Source organism: Perognathus longimembris, chromosome 11 (genome assembly GCF_023159225.1).
Source record: "Perognathus longimembris pacificus isolate PPM17 chromosome 11, ASM2315922v1, whole genome shotgun sequence".
Taxonomy (NCBI): Eukaryota; Metazoa; Chordata; class Mammalia; order Rodentia; family Heteromyidae; genus Perognathus; species Perognathus longimembris.
Genome location: NC_063171.1, coordinates 21,527,737 through 21,552,600, shown reverse-complemented (window position 1 = coordinate 21,552,600; position 24,864 = coordinate 21,527,737). Strand labels below are relative to the sequence as shown.

General features: G+C 36.4%; 1 protein-coding gene across 1 annotated transcript in view; it reads left to right on the top strand.

Moving 5' to 3' along the window:
• The window catches only part of Xpr1 (xenotropic and polytropic retrovirus receptor 1), a 132,268-nt gene that overhangs the window by 88,351 nt on the left and 19,053 nt on the right, over positions 1-24,864 (top strand). The window contains exons 8-11 of the mRNA XM_048357820.1: positions 4,547-4,737; positions 4,944-5,123; positions 7,177-7,342; positions 9,084-9,278. Coding sequence (XP_048213777.1) covers positions 4,547-4,737; positions 4,944-5,123; positions 7,177-7,342; positions 9,084-9,278 — 732 coding nt within the window. The remainder of the gene's footprint in view (positions 1-4,546; positions 4,738-4,943; positions 5,124-7,176; positions 7,343-9,083; positions 9,279-24,864) is intronic.

Below are 24,864 nucleotides of genomic sequence, written 5' to 3'. Positions count from 1 at the left end.
CGATTCCCCAGCACCACATATATGGAAAACGGCCAGGGGGCGCTGTGGCTCAAGTGGCAGAGTGCTAGCCTTGAGCAAGAAGAGGCCAGGGACAGTGCTCAGGCCCTGAGTCCAAGGCCCAGGACTGGCCAAAAGAAAAAAAAGATAGAAAAGAAAATTTCTTTTCTTACAAAGTATTATATTAGGAAGATTAACACAATAATAATAATAATAATGATATACTTTGAAGTAGAAGGTATTAAATGTTTTAAGCAGTTCAAAGGAACAACTTAGCACTTTTTTCTTTTCCTTTCCTTTCCTCTCCTCCCTCCCCTCCCAACCCCTCCCCACCCTTTCCCTTCCCTTTCCTTTTTCCTTTCTTTCCCCTCCATCCCCTCCTCTTCCCTTCCCTTTTGCCTTTCCTTCCCTTCCCTTTTGCCTTCCCTCCCTTCCTTCCCTCCCTTTCTCTCCCCTCCCCTGCTCTGCCCTGCTGCTTGAACTCAGGGCCTGGGTACTCTGAGCCTCTTTTTGCTCAGGGCTGTGCTCTACCAGTTGTGCTACAGCACCACTTCTGGCTTTTTCTAAGTAGTTTATTGGAGATAAGCGTCTCTCAGACTTTTCTGCCTTGGCCTGGCTTCAAATCATGATTCTTAAATCTCGGCCTCCTCAGTAGCTAAGATTACAAGCATGAGCCACTGGTACCCAGTTGCAGCCAAGCACTTTTAAATGAGACTATCAGGGAAGACTTGATGCAAGAAATGATGTTTAAGCTAGATATTAATGGAATGAAATGTATTTTCTGAAAAGGAAACAGATGAGCAAAGAAATTTTAGTGAGCCTAGGGTAAGGGTAAGCTTTAAGGAGGGAAGGAGTGGCTTATGAAAGAGTAAGGTGGTAAATTTACCTGGAGTGAAATAGGTGTTATGGAAAAAGCTAGCTTTGAGACCAGCTCATAGAATCATATGAGAAGTATAAGTAAAGCATATATGTAGTTGTGAATATGTGGTGTAAGGTAGTAGAGGTTATTCTGTATGAAAAACACTCTTACTCATTTGTCAGTGGCATTCTTTAATTTCCAAGACAAGTGTGGAGAACAATTATGAACTATCATGAGTTGTGAAAATTATTTCTTGATCATCCGTTATACATACCTGGCCCTGTTAAGGAACATGAAATAAAAAAATAATACAATCGAAGACAGCATCTTGTGCATTCATTATGATTACACTGAAAGTCTAAAACATAATACCTATTTCTAAATCATACTCCTTTGCAAACTCCAATGAACAGTTTAGTTTTATAATAAATTATTACACAGTTATAATTATAATTAAATAGATTGTTGAAGGATATTTTGGTTACTAGCTCTCTAGTTGAAACTATTTGCCTGGAGGAACCTGAGATTTTAAATATTTGTTTTTTTGATTTTTGTTTCTATTTTTTGCTATTTGTGTTTTCTACATATCATTTAATTACAAGTAATAACATCATCACCTTCATTAAAAAATCAGAAAAATATAAACTATATTTTCACGTGAATTAATAAAAAAGGTCTTTTTTTTTATTCAGCGCAAAGGGTTTTGTTTAGTATAGACTATTTTGTGATACACTGGTGGATTTTTTTATGTGTGTGATTTATGTGTTTAATGTTATGCATGGGATTTTCTTACCTCCGAACCTTTTTTGTTTTATCTTTTTGCCTGTTATGGAGGGGTAGGGTCAATACCATTAAACCCAGCAGACCCTTATTTATGTCCCAGCAGGGCCTCAGTGTTGAGGGTGAGGAGGAATGCAGCAGTACTAATTAATACATGTACAAGCATGATTTTTTTTTGAGCATTCACATAAAAAGTTATGTGTTTAATTGCTTTGGTTTCTCAGGAGACATGGCCCAGTGTCTAGTAATTTGTCTGATAAATTGTGTATTCCATAATTTAATTTCATGAAGTTTTTTTTTTTTTTTTTGGCCAGTCCTGGGGCTTGGACTCAGGGCCTGAGCACTGTCCCTGGCTTCTTCTTGCTCAAGGCTAGCACTCTACCACTTGAGCCACAGCGCCACTTCTAGCCATTTTCTGTATATGTGGTGCTGGGGAATCGAACCAGGGCCTCATGTATACGAGGCAAGCACTCTTGCCACTAGGCCATATCCCCAGCCCCTTCATGAAGATTTTTAACTTGGCTATCTTATAGATTCTTTTATCTATCTATCTATCTATCTATCTATCTATCTATCTATCTATCTATCTATCTATCTATATCATATTGCACTGTCTTTAGTCATTTACAGTTGGTTAAAGGTGAGACATAGGCACTTATACAAACTAAAGGTAAGAATACGGTTGCAAGCTTTTTTGAAAATAATTTAGTAATATATATAAAAATGTTAAATATCACTTTAAACAATTTTATCTATAGACATCCTTGACCATAGTTGTAAATATATATGCATATGTATTTTTAATTACCCCTATACAACAGAATACCATGTAAATATTAAAATGGATGGGAAGATAGAAGTAAAATCGGGTACAGTGATTTGGAGAGCACTTTCATTTGACATGCTTTCCAAATCTGAACACATTAAGTTTAAATCCAGCTGTAATAATGGAAAGTACTTCTTTCCACTGAGTTATACATCACAATAAAAGCTTAAATCTTAAAGAAGTACTATAAAAATCCTATCTAATCTGCAACTGGAAAGCTCTCCCAATTTACCTCTTGGCCATTCTAGTCATAATGACCTTGACCTTCTTTCCTAGGGCCCTTTGTACTTTCTGTCTACCTAGGGTCTTCTAATATTCCAGTGGTTTTGTTTCTGTTTCCCTGAGATCTTAGCAAATGTGTTTCCTGAAAGTTTTTCCTGATCATGTGACCTAAATATGCTTAATACTCATAATTGGCCAAACATTAGTTTAGGCATTTGGTATATGTTCTTTCTTTTTCTTATTAAAAAAAGGGAGGGAAGGAAGAGTATAGCAATACAGGAAGACCTGGTTCCTATGCCTAAGAGCTTGCATATTCCAATAAGAAATATTGTAAGTCCTAGCAAAACACAGGAAATAGAAGATAAATCACAATCAGGCACTGATGGCTCACCCCTGTAATCCTAGCTACTCAGGAAGTTGAGATCTGAGAATCCCACTTCAAAGCCATCCTGGACAGACAGATCCAGGAGACTTTTATTTTCATCTGTCTAGTGAAAAGGCAGAATTGGAGGTGTGGCTCACTGGTACAGCACCAACCTTGAGCAGAGAAAGCCTGGGAAGAACATGAGGCCTTGAATTCAAATTCTAGTAAAGGCACCAAAAGGGGGAAAATTAAGATTAATTAAAAATAATAAAGTAAAAAATTAATTTAAATAATTTTTAATTAAATTTAAAATTACTAGAGATTAGATTGTCAAGAACTTGAATTTGTGAAGCTAAGGTATTTGAACATTTTAATTATAGGAAAGCTAAGCCTGGTATGGGTGGCTTTTCACTGTAATCCTAACTACTTGGGTGTCTGAGAGCCAGAAGATTCTGGTCCAGGCTAGTATGGGCAGAAGATGAAACAATATCTCAAAAAAATTATTATTATAGTAGAGCCATAGAATGATGGTGCTAGTGAACAGTTGCATCCAAAACAATACTTGATAATATGAACTTTGGAGCAAAACTGTCTGACTTAGCCCTGTAGTAGGTAGCTAACTGGGCAAGTTACTAAACCTCTGTGCTTTAGTTTCCTTATGAATCAAAATAGACAATATTTTTTAGTTCACACAGTAATTTTATTAATTAAATGAATTATAAGCAACACTTAGAATAATGTTTAGCACATTGTAAGCTTACTATAAATAACTGTTGCTATTTGTGTGACACTTACGTTTTCACATTGGCTTATTTTTCTCTCTTAATTTTTACACCTCTGTGAATTAGATACTGTTGTATCTAGTTTAATGGAAAAGAAAACAACCAAAGAGATTGTATTATTTCAGAAATCCCCAGCTGACATAACTGATCTTTTTTTAATTGAATTCTATTGTCAAGGTGATGTGCAGAGGGGTTACAGTTACATACATAAAGCAGTGAGTACATTTCTTGTCAAACATTGTGATCTTAAGCCATTTCAGCATTCTTCACTATAATCTAAGAAAAAATAGAGCAGTGGAATAACATGCTAAAAGCCAAGTTTGAGGAAAATTGCTCTAATGACATTCTGCAGAGTAAATGCAAAAAGAATCTGGAGGCAAGTTGAAATAATATAGGTATAGGTTGTTTTTTTTTGGCCAGTCCTGGGCCTTGGACTCAGGGCCTGAGCACTGTCCCTGGCTTCTTTTTGCTCAAGGCTAGCACTCTGCCACTTGAGCCACAGTGCCACTTCTGGCCGTTTTCTGTATATGTGGTGCTGGAGAATTGAACCCAGGGCCTCATGTATACGAGGCAAGCACTCTTGCCACTAGGCCATATCCCAGCCCTATAGGTTTAATTTATGAAAAATACTATGCCAGGGCCAGGTCTTAGAAAATGAGAAAGTAATTAAAAGTAATATCATGAATTTTATAACTAACCCATAAATTTTCTTTCAGCTGTCTTTAAACTTGAAACAGATAGAAGTATATGGCCCTTGATAAGAATCTATCGTGGTGGCTTTCTTCTGATTGAATTCCTTTTTCTACTGGGCATCAACACATATGGTTGGAGACAGGCTGGAGTAAATCATGTGCTCATCTTTGAACTTAATCCAAGAAGCAATTTGTCTCATCAACATCTTTTTGAGGTAACCAAAGCAAGACATAAAATCCTATGAATATTGTTTGCCTTAGTTGTATAGTAGGTTTAATAAGTACTGAAATTGAACTACTAGAAGAGAATTATTGACTTATTACTAATCATTTTGCTTATCTTTGTTTATTAACGAAACTCCTTAGTGATAAAAATAAAACTAATTTTCTTTCTTCTTTTTACTTCCCTATCCTTTACCAGATTGCTGGATTCCTGGGGATATTGTGGTGCCTGAGCCTTTTGGCATGCTTCTTTGCTCCAATTAGTGTCATCCCCACATATGTGTATCCACTTGCCCTTTATGGATTTATGGTCTTCTTTCTTATCAACCCCACCAAAACCTTTTATTATAAGTCTCGGTTTTGGCTCCTTAAGCTGCTGGTAAGTCCAGAAACTTTTGTGTAGCATTTTCCCTCTTAAAATGACCTATAAAGTGGCCAGGAAATAAAGTGAGTTTTACATCACCCATTATTTTGTTATGCAGATTATAACATTTTATTTTAGGAAAGTGGTAGAAATATCTTGCTATATCTCTGAGTTTAATTTGGAGCTTAATTTTTGTTCTTGACTGTAATAAATCCCATTTCTTCCTTCATTTTACCTAATAGTATATGTTTGAATTGAGGGCCTTGCACTTGCTAAGCAAGTACTCTACCCCTAAGTCATGCCTCTTAAGTCCTGTTTTATGCTGGTTATTTTTAAATTAGAGTTTTGCTTCCTGCTTAGTGGTAAGACCTGGGCTACTTTATGCCTATTTAAGGCTTCTCATCATTGCTAAGATGACAGCATCATGCTAATACATCTATCTTCCCTCCATTGAGATGGGATCTTATGGACTTTTCTGACCTTGTTGACCTACAGCTGCAATCCTCCCTTTCTCAGCCTCCTATCCAGCTTTGGTTGACAGGCTCATGTCACTGTACCCAGATTGGTTGAGAGAAGGTCCCAAGAATTTTTCTCTGTGGGTTTGGCCTCAAACCTCAGTCCTCCAACTCTCAGCCCCCCAAGTATCTAGGCATAAGCTACTGGTACCTGATTTCAATAAACTATACTTTTAAGCTCTAATAATTATCAGTTAGGCTTGTTGGTCACTTTATTTTAAATATTTAACTTTGATCTAGTGGATCAAATTAGTAAAATATAAAAGTTGATTTTGGAAAAGATATATTTATTCACAAGTCTAAAAAGTAGAAATTTAAAGGTTATCTTGACTGTTTATCTGTATTCACTTACATTTATTGATTAACATCCTACTGTAGCCATTCCCCCTCCTTCTCTACCCAAAAAAGTATGCATTATCCAGAACTTAACTCTCTGGCTTGTTGGACCCACAGAAAGAGTATGAGAGTTATCAATAGAATGAAGCATGGAGCCAAAATATACTGCCTGTAGAAAAACAATGTCTCAGAGCCTTCATTGTGTCACTTTCAGAGATCAAAGACACACTTTCACCCAGAAAACCATTTAGTGAAAGAATAGAAAGAACAAGTCAAGTCTAAAAGGAGAGTTTTTATAGACTCTCAAATTAAATTTGTCCACTGAGTATACTCAATGACACGCTACTCCTTAGACAAAATTCTTTCAGTACATTTCTCGTATAATATGAGGGAGTCTGATAGAGTGAAAATAAAAGCTGCTTTCATACCATCTTCACACAGGTTTATCAAGACAATCTTCACATCTTAAGTATATTTATGATGATAACATTAGACTCTAATCTGGTTTTCTTTGCAGTGTCAGGATTTCTGTTCTTAGACTTCCACTGAATAGCTAGGGATGAGTTTATTTACAAGGGAAATATGTATAGTACCTACATTTAGAATTCTAACAATTGAGTTAAAGCATACTTGAGCCCTAAGAAAAATATACTACATGAAATAGTGGTCATTACATTCAACTTTAATATATTTATTATTGTTTTCAGAACAACAGGAAGAAATTATTATCATGACATTAGTGAAACAGAAGCCAGTTTTTTAGAATAAAATGTATGAGATGATATATCATTCTTAGCTTTTCTTTGCAGACAAACACAAGCTTTGTGTTTAGTTAACTATGATAGGAAAATATTCTAGAATATCTAGATCATAATACTCTTGTGTCTAGCCAATTTACAGCCTAAATTAGATTTCCTTTCAGTAGTTCTCCCTTCAGTGCTTACTCTTCTTTTGCTCTTGTCTTTAAGTCTTCTCTCCTCTCATCTTTCTATTTTTTCAACTGCAGTTATTCCTATCACCTTACTTTATTTCCTTATTTACACATTCAACTTCCTTCACTATTAATTCTCAACCTAGCCACTGTTGCTTGTTTTTGTCAATGATTAGCTCATTAGTCTCATTTTACTCCCAAAGGCAATCATGCTGAATGATCAGACACAAAATATACAAATAGTATAACTTCTTTTGTTTCTGTGTTGGCTGACTTTTTCTTTCAGTTTCGAGTATTTACAGCCCCATTCCATAAAGTAGGCTTTGCTGATTTCTGGCTAGCTGATCAGCTAAACAGCCTGTCAGTGATACTAATGGACCTGGAATATATGATCTGCTTCTACAGTTTTGAGCTCAAATGGGATGAAAATAAGGACCTGTTGCCAAATGCAGGTAGAGTATAAATTTGCATTCACACTACTAAATTGTCAGTGTAAACCAAGAAATATTGAGAATGATAACTAGGAAAGTTAAAGTCATGGTGAAAATTCATCCAATAATATTACATTACAGAATGCTTGGCATTCTGTTAACAATCTGATTCTGAAATTTGACTTTTAAATCATGTTATGAGTTTAGCCATCCATTTGCCAAGAGCTTTACAACTTAACTTAAAAAAGATTCTAACACTTTAAAAAAAAAAATATCTAGAGGGGGGTATGAGGGACAAGGTAACAAACAGTACAAGAAATGTATCCAATGCCTAACGTATGAAACTGTAACCTCTCTGTACATCAGTTTGATAATAAAAATTTGAAACAAAATATCTAGTAGTTATAGTGCAATGCTATAATGCCAGTAATTTATCATCACAGAATTTTTCTGCAGTATTATATAAATATAATGATCATATGTACAGTTTAGTTCAGATCAAGTACTTTGTGAAAGTCATGAAAGGTTCCTTTTAATACTTACTTGATTGAGACCTTTTGTTTTTAGTTCTTTGTCCCACCTTTACTTTATGCCTGGAATTATATTATTAAGTAATATTGCCTTTGTGACAGCAATTTAATATAGATACTATATCATCTGACTAGCAAAAGTTAATGATAAGCTAGGCAGAATGGCAACTCATTGGTAATCCAAGCACTTTAGAGACTAAAGCAGAAGGAGTCAGAAGTTCCAGGCCAGCCTGGGCTACAAATCAAGATCCTGTCTCAAAATACATTAAAGCCGGGCTGGGGATATGGCCTAGTGGCAAGAGAGCTTGCCTCGTATACATGAGGCCCTGGGTTCGATTCCCCAGCACCACATATACAGAAAACGGCCAGAAGTGGCACTGTGGCTCAAGTGGCAGAGTGCTAGCCTTGAGCAAAAGGAAGCCAGGGACAGTGCTCAGGCCCTGAGTCCAAGGCCCAGGACTGGCCAAAAAAAAAAAAAAAACCATTAAAGCCTGTGCTGGTACATTTTGAATGAGTGCCAGTGGATCACAACTCTGTTTAGATTTGTCATGATATATAACCAGAGTTCAAAGAAAGTAAACTATGCTTGGTTTAAGAAAAAGAAAGGAACTTAAATACTTTCTTCGGTATATTATAGTAATTTGGAACTAATGAAATTGTAATGTTATATTTGTAGATTTTTCAGGTGCTTTAAATTATGGAACAAACCAATTCTATTCTCCTTTGATTAGCATGCTCATTTTCTTTTGCTTATAGTCTTATCATATTCAAAAGAAAGTGATTCTATGGGGCTGAGAATGTGACTTAGTGGTAGAGTGCTTGCCTAGCATGCACAAAGCCCTGGGTTTGATTCCTTTGCACCACATAAACAGAAAAAGCCAGAAGTGGCGCTGTGGCTCAAGAGGTAGAGTGCTAGCCTTGAGCAAAAAGAAGCCAGGGACAGTGTTCAGGCCCTGAGTCCAAGTCCCAGGACTGCCCCCCCCAAAAAAAAGTGATTCTAGGACATCTATTCAGAATTCTAAGGAATTTTTTTCCAACTAGTTTCTTTTAACTTACTCTTTATTAATAGCTTGTCAACCATTCAAAAGCTTGTGAATACAAGTATTTGCAAGAAAGAAAGTCTAAAATACAGGCCTCTTAAGAGTTGCTAACAGTTATACTTGTGACTTACGTAATGTAAACCCAAGTGTGTTTGTTTGTGTTTTTTTCTTCTTTCTTTGAAATCTTCACAGAAACAAAAATTTGCAACAAATATACGTATGGTGTGCGAGCCATTGTTCAGTGCATTCCTGCTTGGCTTCGGTTCATCCAGTGCCTGCGCCGATACCGTGACACAAAAAGGGCCTTTCCTCATTTAGTTAATGCTGGGAAATATTCCACAACTTTCTTCATGGTGACGTTTGCAGCTCTTTACAGCACTCACAAAGGTATCCTATGACTGACTATGAAGAGATTTTTTTTTTACCACCTAGATTGGTATTACTTCAGGCTGTTCTTACCCTCGTTATTTTTCATTTGTCATGGTCTTCCACTAAAATTTGAGTCTGCTCAGTTTTTTCTTGAAAACAATGTAGTCTCAGAATACTGGCAAGTATTTTGAAAAGAAGCATAATCCATAATAGGAAGGATTATGATAATGTTTGAAATCTGGAATTATGTTCAGTGAGTTCAGTCTATGTATGCTTTGGGTTTTCATTTCCATTTTTAGACTTCTTTGTTCATTAATAGGGTTGGGAAATAGCTAGGTGAACAAGATTCCCTCTGGCATCAAGTATATTTTTAATCTCTTTCCTTTACCAACTAGTAAGGGTTGTTTCCAGCCCATTTAACTGCAAATTCAGTTCTCTGATCCCTCTAGGTTCTCATCTCCATGGCAACCTGTTATTACTTGCAAGTGCTCTTCTATTGGAAAGAAAAAAAGCTTTTAAGTTCTGGGCCACATGCAGTCACCCCTTTTGAATTTTTAACCTTTTTCCATGAACTGTCAATCAATAATCACACTTCCTTTTTCTAAAATGCATTCCTTCTTTGTTTTATAGAGGATATCAGCCCACCCCTTAGACATAACTTGCTCATCTGTAGTTGATAAAGAAATGTTACTAACTGAAGTCATTGTTTAGTTATTTTTAAATAGTTGAGTTGAAATTTCAGTAATTTTTGTAAAAGGAATGTTTTAGTTTTACAGGAGTCTTATTGTTACAAAATTTTTTAATTATATAAAATGTGTCTGTTGGTCATGAAAGATCAAGGCATTTTAGTAAGCATTGAGATTTGGTCCAGTAGAACACATGAATTTTAGGATTTTTTTCTATTTATATAAAGAATGTCATTAGAATTTGGATGGAGATTGTATTAAATTTGTAGTTTGCTTTGGTAATGTGGCCATTTCACAATATTAATTCTGCCAGATCTAAGAACATAGAAAGCCCTGGTGTCTTGAATTTCTTCATGGTTATTTACATAGTTTCTATTATAAAGGTCTCTGAGCTCCTTGGTTAAATTTATTCCTACTTTTTTGTTTTTGTTTTGGGTTTGACTTGCTTTTGCGGCTGTTGTGAATGGGATTGTTTTCTGATTTCTTTCTCAGTATGTCCCAAAATAGTTCTTGCCTTCACAAATTTATAAGTTAATAGAGAAAACAGACAAGTAAACTATTTTAATTGGTTGTAGAACAATGTGGATAGTGAACCACACACTTAGATATGGGTGCAAAGTAAATTTTATTTATGTGCTTTTTTTTTTTTTACATTTTTACAAAGGGCTTTAAAATAGAATACAAAGAAAAAAGCAAGATATCAAAAAGGCCCACAGAGCTTGGAGCTTGGAATGTGATTTAGCAGGTAGAGTGCTTGCCTAGCATGCAGGAAGCCCACATTCCTCAACACCAAATAAACAGAAAAGGCCAAAAATGGTGTCGTGGCTCAAGAGGTAGAGTGCTAGCCTTGAGCAAAAAGAAGCTAGGGACAGTGCTCAGGCCGTGATTCCCAAGCCCTAGGACTGGCAAAAAAAAAAAAAAGGCCCACAGCACAAGTAAGTTTCTAATCCAATCTTCAGGCCACAGGACGAAGGGTTTAGAGAAGATTTCCAAGGGATGACATCTATACTACCTCCTATTGTAATAATTAGGTCCAGAAAGGTTCTGGTTATCTCATTATATTCCTTGTTCAAGACTTTGCAGTACACACATGCATGTGCATGTCTGTATATGTATACATACAGCACTGGAAGAGGGATCTCAGAACCTTTGTGCATGCCAGGCAGTTACTATACGTAACTGAGTTATAGCCTACCTATATAATTTGAGTGGTAGAAGTGACCACATTTCCCACATCTTTCACCCTGGAGCTCTTTTGTTGTTGCGTATGCTTCACACAAAGCCACATCTTAAAAAGTGGGGATACCAGTACCTGTTTGTTTACTTCACAGATATGTTGTAATGATTAAGTAAAGGAGTGCAAATGAAATCACCTTGTTGATTCTAATGTGCTACTAAATGGAATGTATACTGAAATTAAATAGTTTCCTTTGTTGATGAGTCTTTAAGAGAAACTGTTATGATCACTGAGGGTTGGAGGTTGTATAATGCAAGTATCTGTTAGGAATGTTCAATTGGAAATGTTTTTGGACCAGCACATTTGTCTCATGCCTATAATCCTCCCTACTTGAGATACTGAGATCTAAGATCAAGGTTCAAATTTAGCCAGGGCACATAAATCTGAGAGACTCTTATCTCCAGTTAACCAGCAAAAAGCCAGAAGTGAAGGTGTGGATCAAGTTTTAGAGCTTCAGCCTTCAGCAGAAAGTCTTAAGTGAGTGTGTGAAGCCCTGAGGTCAGGGCCCAGTTCTGCCAGAGAAAAGGAAAAAGGAGGAAGACAAAGGAAAAAGAAATGGTTTGGCCTTTTTGCTCAAGAAATATAATTGCTTACCTATTAAACACAATGCATGGGCTGGGAATATGGCCTAGTGGCAAGAGTGCTTGCCTCGTATACATGAGGCCCTGGGTTCGGTTCCTCAGCACCACATATACAGAAAATGGCCAGAAGTGGCGCTGTGGCTCAAGTGGCAGAGTGCTAGCCTTGAGCCAAAAAGAAGCCAGGGACAGTGCTCAGGCCCTGAGTTTATGGCCTAGGACTGGCCAAAAACAAAACAAAACAAAAAAACACAATGCATGTACTCATGGTCAGAAAAAATTTTAAAGGGTTCATTAGTTTTATATTTCAATTATGTCCCTAAAATTTTTTAAATGTTGCACATATTACATATATCACAAATTTTTCTATCAAAAAGCTTAGGACAGAAGAAAAATGAGAAAGAACTCAAGAGGGACTATTGGTAGAAAACATGACATTGAGTGATAAAACAAATTTATTTCTATTTATTTATTTATTTATTGTCAAAGTAATGTACAGAGGGGTTACAGTTTCATATATAAGGCATTGAGTACATTTCTTATCATGTTACCTCCTCCTCTGTTTTTCTCCTACCTTCCCCCGAGTTGTACAAATTATTTTTGGACAGGATTCCAATAGAAAAGATACTAGTTAACACAGTTGAGAAATAACCACTGAATCAAAAGAATAAATTCCATATGGTTAACTAGGTAGGTTCTTTCTTAAACTGAATGTGTATGAAATTGCAAAGGATAAATTTTATAAGGAAGACAATAAAAGTAAGATAACCTTGTCAGATTCAGAGATCTGAGTCTTTTTTTAAAAATTTTCAAATTTTTATTATCAAACTGATGTACAGAGAGGTTACAGTTTCATAAGTTAGGCATTGGATACATTTCTTGTACTGTTTGTTACCTTGTCGCTCATACCCCCCCTCCCCCCTTCCCTTCCCCCCCCAGGCTGAGTCTTTTCAAAGAACTAACCTGCAAGGGTTACCATAGTAACAGCATTACATTAAAAGACATTCTCAATATGTGTTACAGATTGTTATATTATGCTGCATGATTTTTTTTCCAAATTTTTATCATCAAACTGATGTACAGAGAGGTTACAGTTTCATACATTAGGCATTGGATACATTTCTTGTACTGTTTGTTACCTTGTCCCTCATACCCCCCTCCCTCCTCCCCCTTTCCCTCCCCCCCCCCCCCAGGTGTTCAGTTCACTTACACCAGTTTTGCAAGTATTGCTTTTGTAGTTGTTTGTCTTTTTTTACCCTGTGTCTCTCAAATTTGGTATTATATTATGCTGCTGTACATTAAAATGGAAGCATAAGAGTTAACTCCAAGGGGGCTGCAGATATGGCCTAGTGGCAAGAGTGCTTGCCTGGTATACATGAGTCCCAGCATCACATATACAGAATATGGCCAGAAGTGGCGCTGTGGCTCAAGTGGCAGAGTGCTAGCCTTGAGCAAAAAGAAGCCAGGGATAGTGCTCAGGCCCTGAGTCCAAGCCCCAGGACTGGCAAGAAAAAAAAAAAAAAGAGTTAACTCTACACCTGGAATACTTTTTTTGGAAGGCTAGGGAAGAGGTTTAGCCAACCCATGTTATACTAAGCATGATAACATTGCAGCCAACCCTTGTTGGTTGTACTGAAAGAACAGCTCATTTAAAACATTTCAATATATTTTATTTTATATCATTGATTTTTAGAAACAGGTTTTAGCTTATATCCAGCCTTTTATTTAAGAATTTGTATTTCATTACAGGGCTAAATTTGAAGCCAACTCCTATAAGTATTTTGTTGGCATTAGGATCACAGGAGGCAGGAAAGTGTTTTAAGCGGTGTTTTTTTTGCCCTTGAGGTGTTTTGGCTTTGGCAAGGAAAAGCTGGTGGGAGGTACAATAACAGAAAAGGTCCATTATGTTGTTGTTTCTAACCAGTTGTTGAGGGAAAGAAAATCACTAGATTTTCTACTTTTCATTTTTTTCTTAGTGGATTTAGCACTATGCTATTCTCTTTACTATATGGAGGGTGAAAATTCATTTTAAAAATGCTCTGTATTTTCCTTTAGGTTGTTTTGGTAGCATTTGCTAAAAAGCATTCACTATTAAAGTTTTTTAAATGCTTGGATAAAAACAGATTCTGTGCACTTAGAATTCATTTGTCTAAGTGGTTGGTGCCCAGATCCCTTCTAGATCCCTTCTTCCTTAATATTCAGTAAGGAGTGTGCTGTGCTTTCTAATGAGGTTTTCTCAGCAGTAGTTCAGTGCCTCCAATGCAATAGTTGCATCGTTTCAAGGAAGTACATGTAGTACTGATGTGCTTCCTTTCTACTCCGTATAATAGACGCAATTCCAAATTTTATATTTTTACATTATAATGGAATGGCAATTGTTTTGTAATGCTCTGGAGAAATTTTTGCCCTGTTAACATTAAAAGATAGTATGTATAATTTAAAAAAACTCATTTGGATAAATGTTCCCATTTTTGCCTTACTATAGAAAATAGTTTAAAACTTTAACTGTTTCTACTTGATATGTTCTGCTATAATTATCATAACCTAATAATGCAGATAAAATTGATTCTTTTAAGACTGATTTTGAAAGCTGGCCCCAATGACTCATGCTAGTTAATAATCCTAACTACTTAGGAGGCTACAATCTGAGGATTGCAGTTTGAAGCCAGCCTGTATGGGAAAGTTTGTGAGACTCTTACGTCTAATTAACCACCAAAAGCCAGAAGTGGAGCTGTGGCTCAAGTGAAAGTGCATTAACCCTGAGCAAAAAAGCTCAAGGACAGCGCCCGGGCCCAGAATTTAAGCCCCCATGACTGGCACCAAAAAAATTTTTTTCACAGTATTGATTTACAACTTGCTGATACTATACAGCCAAAAGTCAGATACTGAGTTTTTCTAATTTTTAATTTAACTTTAATTCAGTAAATTTTCTTGAGTGGCTTTTATCTGCTTGGCATTATGCTAATTTTAAATTGTATCTAACCTTAAGTAGTTCTTAAAAAGTTAAATTTTCTTCTTATCTCCTTTGTTACTTGAAGAAAGTAACTTGGAAAAAGTAGCATATATACTTTTCTCTCTGATAGCATTTTTGTTTTCTTTTCTCTAGTCACCTTTGATTTCTCAATTGCTCTTCCAACAAGAAGATGTGATCAGCATTTCTGTATAACTCCTGTTCCTTTTGAAACACTCATGCACAAAAATCTATGAAGTTTAAAGAAAATCTACTTTGTTTTATTGTTGTTTTTTACAGTATTGGGGTTTGTGTTCAGGACCTCTGCTGTTCAGCCATACTTCTAGCCCTTTCAGGGTTTGAGACTCTTACTCAAGCAAGGCTGAAGCTCTACCACTTGAACCACACCTCCACTTCTGGCTTTTTGCTGGCTAATTGACAGTAACAGTCTCACATACTTTTCTGCCTGTACAGGCTTTTTTTTTTGTAGTAGTAGTAGTAGTTTATTGGAAATAAGTGTCAGACTTTCTTGCCTGGGCTGGCTTTGAACCACAATGCCTATATCTCATCCTCTTAAGTAGCTTGGATTACAGTGTGAAGCACCATGCACAGCTTGTACTAGTTGTTATTGTTAAATAATTTTATTGTTATTATTAAGATATTTTACAGAGTAGTTACTATTTCATAAGTCAAGCAATGAGAACATATCTGTTTTGGGACTATGTCACCCTTTTCTTTGCTTTCCCTCAGTTTCCCCATCTCATCCCTGCCCACAGTTACATAGGTCATTTTTCACATAACTAAATGCCATGAGTGCTATTTTTTTTTTTTTTTTTTTGGCCAGTCCTGGGCCTTGGACTCAGGGCCTGAGCACTGTCCCTGGCTTCTTCCTGCTCAAGGCTAGCACTCTGCCACTTGAGCCACAGCGCCGCTTCTGGCCGTTTTCTGTATATGTGGTGCTGGGGAATCGAACCTAGGGCCTCGTGTATCCGAGGCAGGCACTCTTGCCACTAGGCTATATCCCCAGCCCCCATGAGTGCTATTTTTGAGGCATGGTATCCTTTCCTTCCTTAATGGCACCTGGATCATGATCCTTATTTTTCACTTGCTACTATACCTGGATGTCAGGCATGTACCACCGCAGCCAGCTTCTTTCATTGAGGTTGAATCTTGCAGACTTTTCTGCTCCAACTGGCCTAAAATTGTGATCCTCTTGATCTCAGCCTCCCACATGGCTAGAGTATCAGGCATTCACCAGTGTGTCTAGCTATTGGTTGAAAAGGGTGTTTTTGTGTATGCCTGGCTGACCTCAAACTTTAATCTTTCTGATCACAGCCTCCCAAGTAACTAAGATTACAGGCATGAGCCAGTGGTACTCAGCTAAGAGTCTACTGTTTTATTACTGCAAAGTTAGGAGAGCATTTGTGATTCTTAAAAGAAATGAAGTCTAAAATTACTTGTGAATTCAACTTAAAGAATAATTTGATTGGAAAGAAAATTGAAGACAGTTGCTTAAAATTTTTAAAGTTTTTAACTTATATATAGTTTTATATCAGAATGATGAAAAGAAGCAAACATTATTGCATGTGGACATTTTCAGCAAAAAGAAGAAAACAATGTTCAGGCAAATGTACTCTCAGGCCTTAAAATTCTGCTAAGAGCCATTATGGTTCTCTAAAGAGCTTAATATTGAATCGTTCCATCAGTTTTATAGCTTATAATACAATAAGCTATACAGTCAACTATTGCTACAAAGTAAATCAGTATAAAACTCAGTAATTTAAAACAATGGTAGTTTATTCTTATTTATTTACCTCAGGTCATTTGGGAATTGATTGAACTAGACTGGACTCATGTGGATAGCACTGTTTCTGTCCTCTATTTTAGCCAGGTTTGGTTCTTCATTGCAGATTGGGTTTGAGTCTGTGCCATGTGAGTTCATTCCGGGACCCCATTTAAAGCCTCTGCTTGTTTCGTAACTGCTAGCTTCTCAACCAAAGCAAGTCACATGATCAGCTCACGAAGAAGTTTGCCCTTTTAGAATCTAAAGCAGATAACCAAACCCAGCATCAGTAAGGAAAAGAAGTAATAACTCTTGCCATGGAAGCCAAGAAACAATGAATATTTTTTTAATTGGTGGTGGACATAAACATAATTTTGAAGATAAGTAAAAATAAGTGATAAACATGGACAATATTTCACTTCATTAATATAAATTCAAATTAAAATAGTATTTATTGAAGGAATTGTTAATTGTTAATGAAGGGACAACTCATCAATTTGGTAATTTTGTTAAAAATCTTAAAATCATTCATATCTTTAGACTTTTCTATAACTTTTTTCATGGCATTACACAGTGAAAAACTGAAATCTAATGAGTATCCAGAAATAGAAAAGCAGTTTGCTTATAGTAAATAGTATATAGTAGCTTGCCAAAAAGTAATGTAAAATATCTATAAAATTAAAGAATTATAGTATTATCAAAACCTAATAAATATGGGATATTTCTATGGGTCAGATACTATTTTAAGCATTTAACACAAATTATTGTTATTGTTATTCGCAGCATCAGAGGTATTAAAACCAGAGCTAGTTTAGGATGGCATTTATTTATTCAGTAATATTGCAATTGAAGAAAAGTGACCTCAGTATAGAAGTGAGCACAATTCCAAATATAGCATGAGCAAGTGAGAGTTTATAGCCCAGAGGTTGGCTGAGAAGCATAGAACAGAAAATGACTATAAGGAAGTATCGAAGGTAGGATAGGATACTGGCTGCTACCTGCTGTTTTGTTGTTGTTGTTTGGTTTGATTTTGGGTTTTTTTGCCAGTCCTGGGCCTTGGACTCTGTCCCTGGCTTCTTTTTGCTCAAGGCTAGCACTCTGCCACTTGAGCCACAGTGCCACTTCTGGCCGTTTTCTGTATATGTGGCACTGGGGAATTGAACCCAGGGACTCATGTATACCAGGCAAGCACTCTTGCCACTAGGCCATATTCCCAGCCCTACCTGCTGTTTTTTGCTGCTTATTTTAGAGATGGAGTTTCATACACTTACCTGCCCATGCTAGCCTAGAACCACAATCTCCCCAACCTGCACCTCCCATATAGCTTTTAAGATGGTAGATGCACACCACTGCACCCAACTATGGGTTGAGAAAAGACCTCATGAACTTTTCTATCTAGGCCGGCTTTTCTTTTCTTTTCTTTTCTTTTTCTTTCTTTCTTTCCCAGTCCTGGGGCTTGAACTCAGGGCCTGAGCACTGTCCCTGGCTTCTTTTTGCTCAAGGCTAGCACTCTACCACTTGAGCCACAGCACCACTTCCAGCTTTTTCTATATGTTTGGTGCTGAGAAATCAAACCCAGGGCTTCAAGTATACAAGGCAAGTACTTTACCACTAGGCCATATTCCCAGTCCCCATAGGCTGGCTTTTAACACAGATCTGTCTCTGCCTCCCCAGTAGCTAGGATTATAGATATGAACCACTGGTATCCAACCTTACATGTTTTCTCTCTCAAACTTGCTGGAGTTTTGTCAATTTTATCACCACAAGGATTCAGCTTTCTGTTTCATTGTTTTATTTTTCAATTTTTCAGTTTTTCAATTTTATTGATATCTGTTCTCTATTATCTCCTTCCTCTTGCTTGTTTTGGTTTAATTTTGGTCTTTATTCCTAGATTTTTCTTTAAGATGAGGACTTCAGTTCTTTGCGACTTCTCTTTTAATATAATCATTTAATTCTATAAGTGTTCCACTTAGCATTACTTTGGTTATGCCCCACAAATTTTGAAGATATGATTTCTTTTCATTCAATTCAATATTTTCTTATCTCTTTTTTATTGGTCTATGAATTATTTAGAAAACAGTGTTGGCTACTTCTCAGTTGTGTGGATTTTTCCTTGCCATCTTTTTGTATATCTAATTTAAGCCCACTGTATGGTCAAAGAGATTCTGATTTGAATTATTTTAATTTGTTGTCAGTGATTTGTTCTAACTCAGTATATGCTTCATCAGTATCTGACAAGTATATTCTGCTGTTGTTCCATAGAATGATCTGTGAGTATTGATTAGATGCTATTGGGTTGTAGTATCATGTTTCTTGTTTCGCTTATTTTTACTTCTACTAATTATTGAAGAGGAGTGTAGATATCTACAACCCTCACTATAGATTTGTCTGTTTTTCCTTTGACTTCTATTGGTTTTTCTTTATATATTTTGCTGCCCTGTTGTTCTGGTACACACAAACTATAATTGCTGCATCTTTATGAATTGGCTCTTTGTTATCATATCCCTTTCTGTCTCTAGTAATTTTTCTTCTCTCAGAAGGATACTTTAGTAGTACATTTGCATTGTACCTATTTTTTTTAATTCTTTTGCTTTCAACTTATGCTATATAGGCAGAATGTAGTTTCTAAAGTTTGGGCTTTTTTTTTTTTCTTTTTCTTTTTCCAGTGCTGGGTCAAACTCAAGGCCCTCTACATGGAAGGCCAGAGTTTTACCACTAAGCTATATCCCCAGTTCTGTATTATTTTGTAATTCACTTGATCAGTTTCTTGCCTTGAGTGGGGAAGCCAATTCTTTTTTTTTTTTTTTTTTTGGCCAGTCCTGGGCCTTGGACTCAGGGCCTGAGCACTGTCCCTGGCTTCCTTTTGCTCAAGGCTAGCACTCTGCCACTTGAGCCACAGCGCCACTTCTGGCCGTTTTCTGTATATGTGGTGCTGGGGAATCGAACCCAGGGCCTCATGTATACGAGGCAGGCTCTCTTGCCACTAGGCCATATCCCCAGCCCCAATTCTTGAATTTGAATTCAGGGCCTTGCTCTTACTAGTAGGTAAGGAACTCTACCACCTGAGGTATGCTCCCAGTTGTTTTTTGTTTTATTTTTCAAATAAAGGCTTCTGGTTTTTCCCAGGCCAACCTGGGTTACAATCTTTCTACCTGTGCTTCCCAAATTTCTGTCTTTTAACTTGCATACTAAGACCATTGACATTTAATATAATTATTGAATGTTAGGTCTTAGATACATCACTTTTCTTATTTGTTCTTTTATTTTCTTTTTATTTGATTTAATGTTTTGCTTAAATATGTATAGTTCTGTTTTGATTTTATATAATGTTTTTAGTAGATTGTTTCATGTAGCTTTCCTAGTGGCTGTTATAAATATTATGTTGTATATACATAACCAGTCTCCTAGTATCATCATTTTATCAGTTTGGGTGACTGATATCACCTTTATCCCCATTTATAATATTTTTACATTAAATATTTTCTCTATATACATTAAAATCATATTAAGTTGTGCATGTTGATACTTGCGTACAACTCTAGCACTCCTGAGGCTGAGGCCCAAGAATCATGAATTCAGTGCCAGCCTGGGCTAAACTTAGTAGACCCTGTCTCAAAAAATAAAACAATTCTATCAGGAAGTATTACAATTTTCACTTCAATAATTAAGCATAATTTAGAATGGAGGTATTGGGTATTTAGCTCAGAAGAAAAGCATTTGCCTGGCAAATGCAAGGCTTGGAGTTCCGTCCTCAAGTCTGGAAAAAAACAAAAAACAAAGCAACTAGAATTGAACGAAGAAAATCCCATTGGATTTACTCATACATTTGCTTACTATGTCCTTTTTACTTTTGGTACTAGGGCTTAAATTCAAGGTCTCATGTTTCTTAGGCAGTGCCAGTTTAGTCACAACCCTGTTTTTCCCCCTTCTAAATTTCCCAATCTTTCTTATTTTATCTTTTTCCATTGAGAAAACTTTCACAATTGTTTCACAGTAAGTTTTTTGGGAAATTATCTCAGTTTCCTTTATCTGAGACTGTCTTAGGTCACTTTCTCTTGTTATGAGGTCCTAGAATTAATAGTTCTTTTTCCCCAGCACTTAATAAATATTGTACTACTTCCTTATTGCCTCCAAAGTATTTCTGATGTGAAATCTCCTATGATTCAAACTGTTTTACCAAACAGGTAAGGTGGAGGGTTTTTAGATGCTTTCAAGATGTTTTTCCAAGCCAGGCACTGAGTTCCAGTGTAAGAAGGTCAAAAATCCTACCTACTCAGTAGGCTATGTTCTGAGCCAGCCTGGACAGACAGACTCTTCAATCTCCAGTGAACCAGTAATAAGCCAGAAGTGCAAATATGGCTCACATGGTAGGGCATCAACCTTTAGCAAAAAAAACTAAGGAAGAATGAAAAGCCCTGAGTTCAAACCCCACAGGCACATTTTTTAAAAGAGGAAATTCAGAAGTTTTATCATAATGTATTTTAAACTTTTCAGAAGTTTAATCATAATGTATTTTGGCAATGATGTCTTTGAATTTATACTGTTTGGGGTTTGCTCAACTTTTTGGATCTGTAAGTTTACATGTCTTGCTTATTTCATGGAATTTTATGAAACTCTTTCTTTTTAAAGTTAAGATGTACTCAGAAACATCACTACAAACACTTTCCTGGGCCAGGTTCCAGTGGCTCACACCTGTACTGTAATCCTAGCAAGGATGCAGAGATCTGAGGATCATAGTTAGAAGCCTGCCTGACAGGGATAGCCATGAGACTCATTTCCAATTTACCACTGGAAAACCGGAAGTGGCACTGAGACTCAAAGTAGTAGAGTGCTAGTCTTGAGCAAAAAATCTCAGGGACAGCACTCAGGCCCCGAGTTCAAGCCTCATGACCAACAGACAAACAAAAGCCTTTCCTGGATGACTATTCCTATTTCTTCTGGTTCTTCCTTTCTCTTAAAATCTAATGAGTTCCATTTGGGCTCGAAATTTTAAGAGAGTGGATTTTTCGTAAGCGTAAGTTGGAAAAGTGGCATAATCTACATCCAAGGTCAGATCCTCTCACTTCAAATCTGGTATTTTTTCTATCTCTCTGACCTTCAGTATCCAGTATTCAGTAAAATGGGAATAATAATGTCTGCAGTGCCTACCCTCAGGGTAAAGATGGTAATCACCTAGGAGGGGTAATACATATGATTTTGCATGCTAGCTAAAATAAGGTCAAGGGAATATTTACTGATGCACCTTGACTTAGGATAGGGCTTCATCCTGATAAATCCCGTACGTTAAAAATATGCTAAGCAAAAATTGAAGGCTAGACAGGGTGGCCCAAAGCCGATAATTAGCTCCTTGGGAACCTGAGATTGGAGAAATCATAGTTTGAAGCCAGCTCAGGCAAAGGAAGTTTATGAGACCCCTATATCTCAACCACTGTCTGGTCCTAGAGGCATATACTTGTCATGCCTAGTGACACAGAAGCACAAGTTAGAAGGATTGTAGCTCATCCGAGCAAGACTGCTTATAAATAACCAACCCATAAGAGAGTTAGAGGTATGACTCAGGTGGTACAGTACCTGCCTAGCAAGCACAAGGCCACGGCCAGTCCCAAGGACTGTCAATTTTTTTAATGTGTTTAATACACTTAACCTATCAAATGTGATAAGCTTAGCAGTACAGCACACTGTTTAAATTTGTAAGCTCATGACTGACATGCTTGCTGCTATAGCCTATCACCACTAGAGTATTATATTGCATATTGCTCATCAGAGAACAGATCAAAATTCAAAGTATAGGTTTCTTTTGAATGCATATGGCTTTTACATTATTGTAAAGTTTAAAAAAGGACTGGGATTACGGCCTAGTGGCATGAGTGCTTGCCTCATATACATGAAGCCCTGGGTTCAGCTCCTCAACACCACATAGATAGAAAAAGCCAGAAGTGGCACTATGGCTCAAGTGGCAGAGTGCTAGCCTTGAGCAAAAGGAAGCCAGCGACAGTGCTCAGGCCCTGAGTCCAAGGCCCAAGACTGGCAATCAATCAATCAATCAATAAATAAATAAATCTGTAAGTTAAAGAATCATACACTGGAGAGCACCTGTATATTTGCTAGATGCTAAGCTCAGTCATAATTCAGCTTACTCTATAGGTTTGGACCTTGAGAACAGCGTTCACTCTATTTTTTATTTTGTTATTTAAATTTAAATTAAAAACTAGCAAATAATTAGCAGTTGAACTATTTTATGTGAAAAGAAAACAATTTAGGTGAAAATTGTTCACTTTCTCTCCTGACTTTTTTCCTTTTTAAGATAGCTTTCCTGAAAGAAACATACTGTATAAAACTCTTAAGGAGTGTATTTTTCTTTGTTTTAGATTCAGTAGACGTCATTACCGTAAACATGTTCAGTATGAATTATGCTTCTAATGTGGCTGGCAGATGCATGATACATAGAAGGTTAGGGTAGAATAATAATCACTTGATTTTCTGTGATTCTGAACATCACTAAAGTAGACTACTGAGGTTAGCCAAGAGAGAATAAGATATAATTGCTTGCCTAAAGTGATAATATCTTTTCAGTCTATCCTCAGAATACCAATGAAGCAAATGATTTCAGCAAGAAGGCATTTTCTTCATTTGGGAGCTGGGAAAGATCAAATGAGGGTAGTAATTAAAATGAGACCTAATTGTACATGATATGCCAGATATTTGCTAGTCATTGGGTTCCATAAGATAAAATATCACTGAATTATTCTATAAGAATATTTATTATTTACTTAAACTTCAATACATCTTCATACATGTTTCATAGAAATTTTGTAGAATAATACAGATAATATAGGCTGAGTAAAGAGGGAAACACTTGTATCATTTTAAGAACAAGACTTAGTCTAGGAATACTAGAAAATATGCATTATTAACTTTTTATTTGACTTTTTACCATCTCCTTTTATATGTTCATTTACACTCAATTATTCAGTGATCAGGAAAGGAGAAAAGAAAATTAGCTTTCAGAATTAAGATTTTGTATTACCTATTCTCCTGAGAAATATTTACTTTGTTAACTCCTATAGAATGTTTATATTGCTCTGTTCTTGTAATCTTACTTTTACTAGCAAACAATATATTAGAAAGTTCAAGTCATATATGTAGAATAGATTACATATATAAACATTCTGAATGTTGCTAATATTAACAGTTCAGTTAGCTTGTTTTCAGAAATGAGAAGAGTGGATTTTGTTTGGGAGGGGAAGAAAGAAAAGAAAAAGAGAAGAGGGAAGGGAGAAAGGAGAGGGGAGAGCTGGGATTCAAACCCAAGAGTCTTAGGCATGTTGGGCAAGGGCTTTTCACAGAGTTACATTTCCAACACTGTAAAGAATGAATTATTAATAAATTGCTGAAAATCCTTTTTTTTGTAAAATTTACTCATTGCATTAGAATGTAACAACCATGATGCTCATTACTGAATGATGCTATTTACTCAGACTTAGTATCTGATGTTTTAATATAAATATTCAACCCAATATGCTTTTTTATTGTCTGGTAATAGGACTTGAATTTAGAGCCTTGCACTGTTTTTTAGATTTTTTTTTACTCAGGGAAGCCACTCTACCACTTGAACCACACCTCCACTTCTGACTTTTTGCTGATTAATTGGAGGTAGGTCTCACAGATTTTTCTGCTTTGACTGGCTTTGGACCACAATCCTCATCAGATTTAAGCCTCCTGAGTAGCTAGGATTACAAGTATGAGCCACCATCACTCAGCTCCAGTAAGCTTTTGATAAAGAATTTTTTTGGACTTGTGGGCCATTTAAAAAAATACCAGTGGCATTTTCCTCCCATCGACTTTCTAAGAGAATATGCTTTTAAGTGATGTATGCTTAAAAACCATTTCTCATGTATGGGTAGAGGCACCACTGATTTGTAGTTTTTGCTGAATCATATACCTGTTAGCCAATTTTAGGATAATAAAATGATAACATTGAGTTTAGAGTTGAAAAAATAAGTATATATAGTACACATCATAAAGATAAGATGAATATATATAAACATATAAATTATAGTTATATATTTGTGTAGTTTAATTGATACTGGAGTTCTGAATTATCGTGTGTGTGTGTGTGTGTGTGTGTGTGTGTGTGTGTTGTATATTGTGTATGTGTGTACTCACAGTCCTAGGACTTGAACTCAGGATCTAGGCTCTGTCCCTGATATTTTTTGCTCAAGGGTAGCACTTTATCAGATCAGAGTCTCCTGGACTTTCCTGCCTGGACTGGCTTGAACCATGATCTTCAGATCTCAGCCGCCTAGGTAGCCTAGGATTACAGGGATGAGCCACTGGTACCCAGCACTATCTACTTTTTGCAACAAACTA